Consider the following 13,354-nt stretch of genomic DNA (forward strand, 5'->3'; position numbering starts at 1 on the left):
ACGGACATGTCGTCTACTGTCACTGCATATGATTCTCTCAACATTGAAATAATGGTGGAGGATTATATGAGTGACCGCATCCAAGTAGGCACGTCACACAGTCCGTACTTATACTGGCAGGAAAAAGAGGCAATTTGGAGGCCCTTGCACAAACTGGCTTTATTCTACCTAAGTTGCCCTCCCACAAGTGTGTACTCCGAAAGAGTGTTTAGTGCCGCCGCTCACCTTGTCAGCAATCGGCGTACGAGGTTACATCCAGAAAATGTGGAGAAGATGATGTTCATTAAAATGAATTATAATCAATTCCTCCGCGGAGACATTGACCAGCAGCAATTGCCTCCACAAAGTACACAGGGAGCTGAGATGGTGGATTCCAGTGGGGACGAATTGATAATCTGTGAGGAGGGGGATGTACACGGTGATATATCGGAGGATGATGATGAGGTGGACATCTTGCCTCTGTAAAGCCAGTTTGTGCAAGGAGAGATTAATTGCTTCTTTTTTGGTGGGGGTCCAAACCAACCCGTCATATCAGTCACAGTCGTGTGGCAGACCCTGTCACTGAAATGATGGGTTGGTTAAAGTGTGCATGTCCTGTTTATACAACATAAGGGTGGGTGGGAGGGCCCAAGGACAATTCCATCTTGCACCTCTTTTTTCTTTAATTTTTCTTTGCGTCATGTGCTGTTTGGGGAGTGTTTTTTGGAAGGGCCATCCTGCGTGACACTGCAGTGCCACTCCTAGATGGGCCCGGTGTTTGTGTCGGCCACTAGGGTCGCTTATCTTACTCACACAGCTACCTCATTGCACCTCTTTTTTTCTTTGCGTCATGTGCTGTTTGGGGAGGGTTTTTTGGAAGGGACATCCTGCGTGACACTGCAGTGCCACTCCTAGATGGGCCCGGTGTTTGTGTCGGCCACTAGGGTCGCTTATCTTACTCACACAGCTACCTCATTGCGCCTCTTTTTTTCTTTGCGTCATGTGCTGTTTGGGGAGTGTTTTTTGGAAGGGCCATCCTGCGTGACACTGCAGTGCCACTCCTAGATGGGCCCGGTGTTTGTGTCGGCCACTAGGGTCGCTTATCTTACTCACACAGCTACCTCATTGCGCCTCTTTTTTTCTTTGCGTCATGTGCTGTTTGGGGAGGGTTTTTTGGAAGGGACATCCTGCGTGACACTGCAGTGCCACTCCTAGATGGGCCCGGTGTTTGTGTCGGCCACTAGGGTCGCTTATCTTACTCACACAGCTACCTCATTGCGCCTCTTTTTTTCTTTGCGTCATGTGCTGTTTGGGGAGGGTTTTTTGGAAGGGACATCCTGCGTGACACTGCAGTGCCACTCCTAGATGGGCCCGGTGTTTGTGTCGGCCACTAGGGTCGCTTATCTTACTCACACAGCTACCTCATTGCGCCTCTTTTTTTCTTTGCGTCATGTGCTGTTTGGGGAGGGTTTTTTGGAAGGGACATCCTGTGTGACACTGCAGTGCCACTCCTAGATGGGCCAGGTGTTTGTGTCGGCCACTAGGGTCGCTTAGCTTAGTCATCCAGCGACCTTGGTGCAAATTTTAGGACTAAAAATAATATTGTGAGGTGTGAGGTATTCAGAATAGACTGAAAATGAGTGGAAATGATGGTTTTTGAGGTTAATAATACTATGGGATCAAAATGACCCCCAAATTCTATGATTTAAGCTGTTTTTTAGTTTTTTTGGAAAAAAACACCCGAATCCAAAACACACCCGAATCCGACAAAAAAAATTTGGTTAGGTTTTGCCAAAACGCGGTCGAACCCAAAACACGGCCGCGGAACCGAACCCAAAACCAAAACACAAAACCCGAAAAATTTCCGGCGCTCATCTCTACCAGGCACAGTATCCTAACTGAGGCTTGGAGGAGGGTCATAGGGGGAGGAGCCAGTGCACACCAGGTAGTCCTAAAGCTTTTACTTTTGTGCCCAGTCTCCTGCGGAGCCGCTATTCCCCATGGTCCTTACGGAGTTCCCAGCATCCACTACGGACTACGAGAAATAGAATTATCGGTAAGTAAATTCTTATTTTTTTGTCATTTGGTGGTATGTAGGGGTTCTTTCAGACCTTTTCCTTTGGGCCTGCAATATATCTAGGTATGCCCCTGGGCCTGCTCATTGTAGTGTGGTATAAAATGAACTGGAGGGCATTTTAATGTTATATAATATGAACCGGGGCACTGTAATGAGGCACAATGTGAACAGTGAGCACTATATATCATAATGTGAATTGGGGGTACTGTGCGGCATAATGTGTACTGGCAGCTCTGAATTGTGACATAGGGGGAACTTAAGCACTACTGTGATTCATAAAAGAAACTAGGGCACTACTATGGGGCATAACATTAATGAGGCTCTACTATGGTTCAGAAAATGAACTAGGGCACTAATGTAGGGCATAACATTAACAACTGCTGCAGAGAAGTGTCTCTAGAAGCATTGGGACGGGGGCCCCTTCAAAATGTTGCTATGGGGCCCACAAAGTTCTGGCTACGCCTCTGGTCTGCACGCAGGCTCAATCTAGCACCGGCGACAGCGACGTGCGGGGACGTGCATCACTATCACTGTGGGGCAACACACAGAGATTTCCGTGCTTAAGTTCTAAGCAATCTAGTCAGATTGCTTAGAATTTATGCACGGATATCTCCGCGTGTACCCCCTTTAGGGACACATAATATGTATGACTGATAAAGATACACATTGGGCCTTATACAGAGTTGGAGATCAATGTAATCACAAAATGTATCTTGGAAAAAGCGCATTTTCTTCCTAGTATGAGTGGGCGTGTTCTGTTCTGATGTTATCTTATAGCAATGAAGAATAATGTATGCTGATTATGTCTTTTATTTCTTTTTGGTAATACCTGATTTATTACAGGTAGACACAGACAGTATCGGACTGAGGCATTAAGGGCCCACCGGGGCGGATGCTATGGTAGGAGGCCATGTATAGGGGTGTAGCAAGTCTCCAGAGGGGGTGTGGCCAGTATCCAGAGAGGGTGTGGCCTGCCACCACATTGGTTTGCCTAACCATTAGAGCGTGCATGGCCCCTTGATAAATATATACCGTATATACTGCTAGTGCGTGCATGATAATGTACCAGAGTAATAACAGCAATGCACTGTAGAGAATACACCATAGTCCTGTGCAGGATAATGTAACATAAGTATAATGTATGTAACCCTAATATGGGGTTTACAGTGACAAATTAGTTACTATCTATGGTGGGTAGTATTATATGGTATAACCCTGACACTTAATGACTGATATAGATTTATTATTTATGGGAAAATATATATATATATATGGATATATATGATACATAATTACAGTATGAATACATGTAAGTATGTGTTATGCACCAATGGTGGTAGACAGGTGGTAAATGTAAATGCCCCCGGGAACTGGGGTAAATTCTTCTGAGTGTCCTCGAGCTAAAACAAAAGTGCTGTGTGCAGAGAGGGGAGCGAGCATGCAGCACGCGGGGTTAAGGGACTGTTACTCCGTGGGGGGAAAAAAAAAAACGGAGCGAAGGAGACAGATCTGACAGGAGGAGAACGGAGAGAGCTGACAGAGGCACCGCTGTGGAGAGCGGGGAAGTCAGTTGATTGACCGGGACCAGAAGCGGTAGTGAACCCGGACCAAGAGGACTGGACTGCGGCCACCGGAGCAGGGGGAGCACCGATTGGAAGAAAGGCGGAGATCTAACTGACGGCGACGCTGAGGAGAAGTGGAGGGACTCTATACCAGAGAAGGCCGCTGCTGACGAGACTGGGAAGGGAGAGGATGGTGGAAGCAGCGATCGGGGTACACGGAGCGGGTGACCGGTGAGGAGACATCGCGCTAAAACATCCACCCAGCAGGGAGAGAGATAATCACCTGAGGTGACATTATGGTGTATAGTCAGTTCGGAGTATAATACAGAGACTGTGCCCATACTCACCTCATAGAACTCAGGGAAAGTTGGGAGTACTAGCCAGTTGAGTCTGCAGGGGAAGAGGAGAGCCAGCCCCTATATTAACATACTGAGTTCAGCCCAGATCTGGGGGAGGAGTGCTTGGCATGAGGGACAGAGACTGCTAATGATAAAGAATATAGAACATAAATAGACTTGTGTTCCTTATAAGTATCAGTGGAAAACCGGTGCTGGACATAAACTATACCGATACATTCTCTCTTCAGTAGTGCAGTGCAATAATCTAAATAAAGGAAGATATTCTGTAACCCCCATGAAATACTCCTTGTATTGCTACATACAATTGTTAAGTCAGCACGAGGGCTGAGGTACTGTAGGATATTATACACAGAGATTCTACACAGAGGGATGAGATACTTTTGCACTGGGGGTATCATTGTATTTATCGCTGGCCCCTTTGACTGCATTTAACCTAATAGTCACCAGGATAGAGCTACGGAAGCATTGGAAAGTTATAAATATTGGAGGAGATTGAAAGCAGATACCCCTAATAGTATAATCTCCATGGATAACAAGGATAGTTATATATGCAGCAAGAGACAAGTACCCTTCTCCGTTGTCGCCTAAGACTGTACTTGAAAGCAGCTAAGAGAAGATCATCAGACCCACGCTAGGCCATCGATACGTAGCGATCAGTAGATTTGAAGTACTGGACATCATACTACTTCGGAATTTGTGACCCAGAAGATGTATATATATTTCCCTCTAATCTTTATGAACCCTACTAGTAATTCATTCATCCTAATGTGACGACTACAACAAGAGTAAATAAGGTAACTTGGGCCCCAACAGTGCACCAACGATAAACAAAGGGTATACCCAACACATAAAACTGAGACTGCAGTGTGAATTATAAGGTTATAGTAACTGTATTATTAATCTATCTGATAAACCTAGTTGAAATAAGTTGTTGTATGGTAGAAAAGGTAACAATTTATGTATAGACATATATGTTGGTAAATTATATCATTATTCTGTGGGTAATGATTTCAAATGCTTGTAAGAATTGGTAATGTACTGTTAACCTAAAGTAAATAAGTGTTTATTCGGTGAACCCAAGAACATGAGAAGGTATTAACGTCCTATTAATAAATACTTACCGTTGAATGGGATCCGTTGTTTCAGTCATCTGAATATCCGAATCTGAAAAACATAAGCAGACATAAAAGGTACAGTGAACATCTTACTCAACCCACACAAGACCAAGTAAATATAACATTACTTATAATAGCTTTCCCAAGCAAGCCTGGGTTGGAACAAACACTGCTTGGGTGGAGGCACTCTGTCCTATGTAGAAAGTAACCCTGTGAGGTGAAGTAAGGGTTACATGTATAATTCATGTACACAGTCTGGAACATGATCCCTAGAGGAGGGGCCCCCAGGCATTGGGGCTCACTGGCAGTTACCCCTGTACCCCAGGGGCAAACGCAGGATTTACTTGGGGGGGTTTCCATATTTTAAATATATATGTAAAATATACATATATAGGAAGTGGTGTTGGCGACACTAAGGTAGTGAAAAGACTTTTCTTTACCGGAGTGCTGCCGACACCACTTGCTATATTTGGGCTCCTGGCCGGTGGGCACCATCGGAAGGCATCGGGGCTGTTATTTACATATGGGAGTGCTGCCTCATGGGCTCTTATATATATATACACACACACAAATCAGTCCTTGCGCACAAAGTCCCTCAGGCTCCAGAGTTTAAAATGTCCAAAATGTTGCTCTGATCCCTCCAAGCTCTCCGAGTATCGCAAGAACAACTGGTAAACAAATGGGGAGCGCACTTGTAAGTGGTTAAAAAGTACAATCTTTACTTACAACATATGCTCACGTACATTCCCCCTGACGAAGTCACCCATTGGACGAAATGCGTTGGCATAGCCTAGACGTGGACGCTGTGACGTCATCTGCCGAGACCAGAGCGGACGCTGAGACAAGTCTGCATTACAACCGGAGCAGCTAAGTTGCAGCGATCCATTCATGCCGTTCATTTTACATTTGAATGTACGTGAGCATATGTTTTATGTAAAGAGTGTGCTTATTAACCACTTACACGTGCACTCTCCATTTATTTACTACACACACACACACACACACACACACACACACACACACACACACACACACACACACACACACACACACACACACACACACTGTATAGGGACCAGATGCACACTGACACACACACTGTATAGGGACCAGATGCACACCGACACACACGCACACACACTGTATAGGGACCAGATGCACACTGACACACACACACACACACACACACACACACACACACACACACACACACACTGTATAGGGACCAGATGCACACTGACACACACACTGTATAGGGACCAGATGCACACCGACACACACGCACACACACTGTATAGGGACCAGATGCACACTGACACACACACACACACACACACACACACACACACACACACTGTATAGGGACCAGATGCACACTGACACACACACTGTATAGGGACCAGATGCACACTGACACACACACTGTATAGGGACCAGATGCACACCGACACACACGCACACACACTGTATAGGGACCAGATGCACACTGACACACACACACACACACACACACACACACACACACTGTATAGGGACCTGATGCACACTGACACCCACACACACACTGTATAGGGACCTGATGCACACTGACACACACACACACACACACACACACACACTGTATAGGGACCTGATGCACACTGACACACACACATGTTGTACAGGGGGAGCATACCTTCTCAATCATCACAGGCCAGCTCTCCCTCCTTCAGACCCTACTGCACTGTGTCCCTCCCCCTGTTCCCAGCATGGGGGAGGGCTGCTGTGTGTGCTCAGAGCTGCCGGAGTCTGACAGGCAGTGTCCGTGAAGGCTCCCATCAGAGGAGCCTGTAATATCCACAGCGCAGATTTCTGCAGCAGGAGTGACATGACTCACTGTCACTGACTGCAGTCCACGCTCTACGCCGGCCGCCGAGGGGTGAGTGCGCCGGCTGGAGGGGGCTCTCTGTGTGGCTGCAGGTCCGTCCTCTCCGCTGGTAGGGGTCTCTGATGCGGGCCTGCTTCCATCTTCCGGAAGCAGCCGCACCATGCATGACGATGCCTAGTCCTCCTGGGCGCTGCACATGCGGCTGCTTCCGGAAGTTCAGCTGTGATTGCGGTAGCGGTTGCGATCATCGCGGTTTATATTGAGACGGAGACAAAGCTGTCTCTGTCTCTGAAAACAAGAATTTGCCCTAACAGAGGGGGGGGGGGGGGGGTTCTGGGTACTCAGAAACCCCCCCTGCGTGCACCACTGTACATACCCCGATCTCACATGCCTGATGCAGCGATCGCCGAGCAGGCTGATTACTGTCGCCTCTGTGCTGCACCCTGTCAGGACTGCATTACTGACCGGACACCTGGGTTAATCAAGGATGCCACTGCCACCGGCTTTCAAACTCTCGACTCCACCTCCATGTACAAAAACAGCGTGCAGAGAGAGTTAGATTTGGGTGGGGTGTGTTCAATCTGCAATCTAAATTGCTGTGTAAAAATCAAGCAGCCAGTATTTACCCTGCACAGAAACAATATATAACCCAACCAAATCTAACTCTCTCTGCACATGTTATATCTGCCCCTCCTGCAGTGCACATGGTTTTGCCCAACTGCTAACAAAGTTCCTCCTGCGATCAACTCAGAATTACCCCCAATGTATCTGCTTTATAAGGATTGGTACAAGGGTGGATATTTTATATTGTGTTGACCATCAATAGATGGCGCTAGACACGCCCAAAAGGCGGTGCTAGACACACCCCTCCCGACGGTGTACCCCCTAATAAAACGTGCTGTGCACGCCTATGCTCTCATACTCACCTACTCTCATATTTCTGCTACTTGATAATGCACATAAGCTATATCTATATCATACTCACCTACTCTCAGATGTTGCAGGATACTCACAATATTTTGGGTAGCTCCTGCACCCCCAGAAGAGTAAGCGTCTCTCCCGCATCCTACCCGCTTCCCATCAGGCAGGATGTGGAGAAAATCACCATAATGGTGGTTCCGGGCAGAGGGGGTGGGATTCAGTGATGCTATTTGCATAATTACACCCCGTCCCTGTCCTTGGACCTACAAATTGCAGCATTTTTCCTATGTTGGGGCCTAATAATGTGACAGACCGGCCCCCGGCCCCCAAAGTGGGCAGCAGTGAGGAGACAAAAGTAGGTTACTAAGATATACCAGATGATTCATCGCGCCCTACGGGCGCTCTTCACACCGTCATATGGGGCTACGCCCCATTAACCCTTGTGGCATGCAATATTTGTATTATATGGAGTATTACCTTCAATCATAATTGTGTGAGTGGTTAAATATTGCACGGACAAAGGGTGTGCAATGGTTAAGGGGTCGTAGCCTCTTGCAATGGCGTGAACAGTGCACGCAGGGCCTGATGAATCACCTAGTAGGTGCTGTGGTTGGGGAGTGGTGGGTGAGGGAGAGGTGCAGATGGGGGAGGTGGTTCGGGGGTGGTACGGATGGGGGAGGGGGTGCCATGTGTGGGGGAGGGGCAGTAGCAGTGGTGCTACAGGTGGGGCTGGTGCGGTGGTGGCACAGGTGGGGAAGAGGCAGGTGCGTGGGTGCCACAGTTGGGGGAGGGGGTCCAGAAGAAGATGCACTCAATAAACTTCAGCTCCCAGCAGCCCCTAGCACCGGAGCTATAGTTTATTTAGTGCATCTTCTTCCCTGTAATGTGGCGCGTTGGGACACCGGCACTAACAATAGTGACTGGCTGGCAGAACTGACTGACTCGCTGAATCAATGTAAAAGGTGAGAGTGCTGTGCAGTGTCAGTGACACTGCACACCCACTGCACTGCACAGCACTGTCACCTTTTACATTGATTCAGCGTCCAGACATTACCCTCCGCGATATCAGCCACTCTATCCATTACATTAGCCATCTCGCGGCTTCCAGGCTGGCAGCCCAGGTGCTGTGTTGCTGAGTCAGGGCCTCTGGGGATGTGGGCGCGGCTGTGGTGGGGAGGCACTTCTGTAACATCACGCGCAGAGGAGGCTCCAGGGCTCAGAGAGTATGCAGCGCAGGGAGGGCTATGAAAGCCTTCCGCTGCACCGCTTTCATACACATCTATGCCGGTGGCCGCAGCAGCTTTCGTTCCACCTGCGCCGCCCTACGGAGTGGGGATTATTGATGTCGGAGGGGGCAGGTGGACTGGCAGCAGGACATTGGGGGTCATTCCGACCTGATCGCTAGCAGGCTACTTTTAGCGCTGCTGCGATCAAGTAGTCGCCGCCTACAGGGCTGCAAACGCTTGTGCAGAGAGCTGCACAAACAAAAGTTTTTGCAGTCTCTGCACAGCTCAGGACTTACTCACCCACTGCGATCATCCAGGACGGAGCTGACGTCAGGATCCCTCCCTGGAAACGGCTGGGCACGCCTGCGTTCAGACGGACACTCCCTGAAAACGGGCAGTTGATGCCTCCGGCCGTCCTCTTCCTGTCAATCTTCTTGCATTCGCTGCTGTGAATGCTTTATTCGATATTCTCGTCACTGCCCGGTGACGGGCATCGCCAGGCAGCGATGCTCCTGCGCATTTCCACCCGCATGCATGCGCAGTTCTGACCCGTTCACACGGCTGCAAAAAAGTGCAGCGTGCGTACGGGTCGGAATGACCCCTATAGGACGCTGCAGTAAAAGGATTTTTTTTCCACCTATCTACAGTGCAGAGACTTGCTGCAGATGCAGTGGCATACCCTCCAGCTGCACCTTTTTGGCAGGTACAGTCCCTATTTTATGGTCTGTACCAATTTTTGGCTCTCCAAACTCCCATTGAAAGTGTAGGAAAAGGGGCGTGATCACGGCACTGTACCCGTGGCCACGCCCCCTTTTTGAATTTGTAGCCATTTTTATGTGTAAATTGTTGGAGGGTATGATGCTGCAGATGCAGTGGGCCTATTTTGGGGTGTGTACCTGGAGCTGCAGCTCCATCAGCCCCATTGTTAATCCTGCTCTGGGAAAACACAGCAGCCAAAGGGCAGAGCCTCCCATTGGATGTAACCTGTGTGGGAGGGCATTTCTCGCCCAATCAGCTGTGGACTGGGTGTGATAGACCTGCTGCTAACCCAATGAGAGCTTCTAGCCACGCCCAGCGTTATACACACAGGCACAGAGTCACAGATCTGGGCTATTATATAGGAGATATACAAATATGCTTAAGCCCCATACACACTAGAAGAGAAAGCAAAAGATCTCGTTCAGAAGGGCCAATCTGAGCGAGGTATTTCACAATCTCGTCCAGTGTGTACACTCAATGAACATGTACAGACGAGGGAGGTTCTCGTTAACGACAGCCCCCCACCATCGCTGCCGCCACCAATATCAGCGTCCGCGGGGATCACCTAGTTTGCACCAGGCTTTAGACAGATTTGGTACCCCATAGAAAAGATAATAAATAATTGGATTATAGTGATATTTTATACTGTTTGCTTTCTTGAATTAGCATCACCCATCTCTTCATTCTTCTAATCAGTCATTCAGCCAAAAAATAGAGATAAGTAGTTGCTCTGCTGTTTGGTATCATTGTGTGCACCACACTGAGCATGGTCCAGAGAAAGCAAAGGATAGCATTGTCTGAGATCAGAAAGAAAAGCATACACCTGCATAATAAAGGTAAAGGCTATAAGACCATGTCCATTGGCAACAAGATGGCGGAGTGGGTATTCTTTACCCGGGCCTGTTGCGGGGCCCTAGTCCAACTGACCCCCCTCCCCTTTCCCAATTGCAGTAAGCCACACTTCAGGAAGGGAGAGAGAGAACGGACTGTTGATGCAGCAGCCTCTCTCCACAGCGTGCTGGGCTGGAGTAAGAGGCAGCAGTCAGTCCTCTCCCTGCATGGGGGAGCGATCGCACTCACACACCCCGGTGCCCCGTGTGTGGGTCTGAGCATAAGATAATTTTTTTATATTTTCTAAGGATGGGGTCTGGCCACACCTCCCCCCATTGGCCATGCCCCTCCCTGTACCGGGGCCTGGCAAAGCTGTCGGCACTCCTCTCCATGTCCAAGCCGCTGTGACTATAGCTGCAAATATTATTATGAAGTTTAAAGTCCATGAGACTGTGTCCTGGATGTGGCTGCAAGAGGATAACTGGCCCCAGATTAAACAGAAGGATGGTGGGAATTATAGAAAAAGAGCCAAGGAAAACGTCCACAGAGATACAGCTGAGCTCAAAGGTCAGGGTATGTCAGGGTCTGATCCCACCATCCAGCGCTTTCTGACTGGTCAACACTTTTGATAATACCACATCAGGGCCGAAACTAGGATTTTTGTCACCCGGGGCAAGGTAGTCATTTGACACCCCCCCCCGGCAAAAAAAAAAAAATTATTTTACAATAAATAAATAAAAATAATAATAAAAAAAATTAAAATAAATAAATACATGAATAAAAATATTATATGTATATATATATATCTCTTTCAGAACTTTTTTACCTGAAAAATTGCCTTTTCTAACATGAACTTCATATCCAGGAAAAAGTGTCCCCATTTTACACAGTACGACAGGCAAGTGTCCCCATTCCCCATTTTACACATTGCGGCAGACAGGTGACCCCATTTTACACATTGCGGCAGACAGGTGTCCCCATTTTACACATTGCGGCAGGAAAAAGTGTCCCCATTTGACACATTGCGGCAGGCACGTGTCCCCATTTTACACAGTACGCTGGCAAGTGTCCCCATTTTACACATTGCGGCAGGAAAAAGTGTCCCCATTTTACACATTGCGGCAGGAAAAAGTGTCCCCATTTTACACATTGCGGCAGGCACAGGTCCCCATTTTACACAGTACGCTGGCAAGTGTCCCCATTTTACACATTGCGGCAGGCACAGGTCCCTATTTTACACAGTACGCTGGCAAGTGTCCCCATTTTACACATTGCGGCAGGCACAGGTCCCTATTTTACACAGTACGCTGGCAAGTGTCCCCATTTTACACATTGCGGCAGGCACAGGTCCCCATTTTACACAGTACGCTGGCAAGTGTCCCCATTTTACACATTGCGGCAGGCACAGGTCCCCATTTTACACAGTACGCTGGCAAGTGTCCCCATTTTACACATTGCGGCAGGCACAGGTCCCCATTTTACACAGTACGCTGGCAAGTGTCCCCATTTTACACATTGTGGCAGGAAAAAGTGTCCCCATTTTACACATTGAGGCAGGCACAGGTCCCCATTTTACACATTGCGGCAGGCACAGGTCCCCATTTTACACATTGCGGCAGGACGGTGGTGGAGGGAGAGAGAGAGAGAGGAAGGGAGAGGGGCTGACTTACATTTGAAGCGGTTCTCGCCGCTCTTCAGCCGCCTCTCCCTCCTCGTCCGGTCTGCGCGGCTCCCCCTTCTCCCTCCTCCGGCGGGGTTTCGTGGAATGACGCGTTTGCGCCGTGACGTCACGACGCAATCGCGTCATTCCGCGAAACCCCGCCCCCCGAGCTGAACACTCGGGAGAAGGGGGTTTCAATGTTATAAAAGTGCCGCGGCGGGTGTTAGGGGGTCTCGGCGCCCCCTCCAATCCGGCGCCCAGGTCGCCTGCCCCCCTAGCCCCCCCCTAGTTTCGGCCCTGACCACATACAGGCCAGACTGGAATCTGCTATAATGTATATTGGGGGTGATTCCGAGTTGTTCGCTCGCTAGCTGATTTTAGCAGCATTGCATACGCTAGGTCGCCGCCCTCTGGGAGTGTATCTTAGCATAGCAGAATTGTGAATAGAAATTTCTTAGCAGTTTCTGAGTAGCTCCAGACCTACTCACAAATAGCGACCAGTTCAGTCAGTTTCGTTCCTGGTTTGACGTCACACACACGCCCAGCCACTCCCCCGTTTCTCCAGACACTCCCATGTTTTTCCCTCAAACGCCTGCGTTTTTCCGCACACTCCCAGAAAATGGCCAGTTTCAATCACACTCCGATCAGTGCCCCCAGTTGCTGTGCCCCTTGTAGCTGTGCCCCCTGTAGCTTTGCCCCCAGTAGCTGTGCCCCTTGTGGCTGTGCCCCCAGTAGTTGTGACCCCTGTAGCTGTGCCCCTAGTAGCAGTGCCCTGAGTAGTGGTGCCCTTAGTTGCTGTGGCCCCTGTAGCTTTGCCCCTAGTAGTTGTGACCCCAGTCGCTGTGCCCCTTGTAGCTGTGTCCCCTGTACCTTTGCCTCAATAGCTGTGCCCCGAGTAGTTGTGACCCCAGTCGCTGTGCCCCCTTTAGCTGTTCCCCCAGTAGCTTTGCCCCCTGAAGCTGTGCCCCCAGTAGTTGTGACCCCAGTCACTGTGCCCT

General features: G+C 49.0%; 1 protein-coding gene across 2 annotated transcripts in view; it reads right to left on the minus strand.

The window, feature by feature from the left end:
- The window catches only part of LOC134933681 (E3 ubiquitin/ISG15 ligase TRIM25-like), a 196,527-nt gene that overhangs the window by 9,407 nt on the left and 173,766 nt on the right, over positions 1-13,354 (minus strand). For both annotated transcript variants that reach the window (XM_063929057.1, XM_063929056.1), the window contains exon 2: positions 5,099-5,141. In XM_063929057.1, the coding sequence (XP_063785127.1) occupies positions 5,099-5,141 (43 nt within the window). The remainder of the gene's footprint in view (positions 1-5,098; positions 5,142-13,354) is intronic.

The sequence above is a fragment of the Pseudophryne corroboree genome, chromosome 6, assembly GCF_028390025.1.
Source record: "Pseudophryne corroboree isolate aPseCor3 chromosome 6, aPseCor3.hap2, whole genome shotgun sequence".
NCBI classification, from domain to species: Eukaryota; Metazoa; Chordata; class Amphibia; order Anura; family Myobatrachidae; genus Pseudophryne; species Pseudophryne corroboree.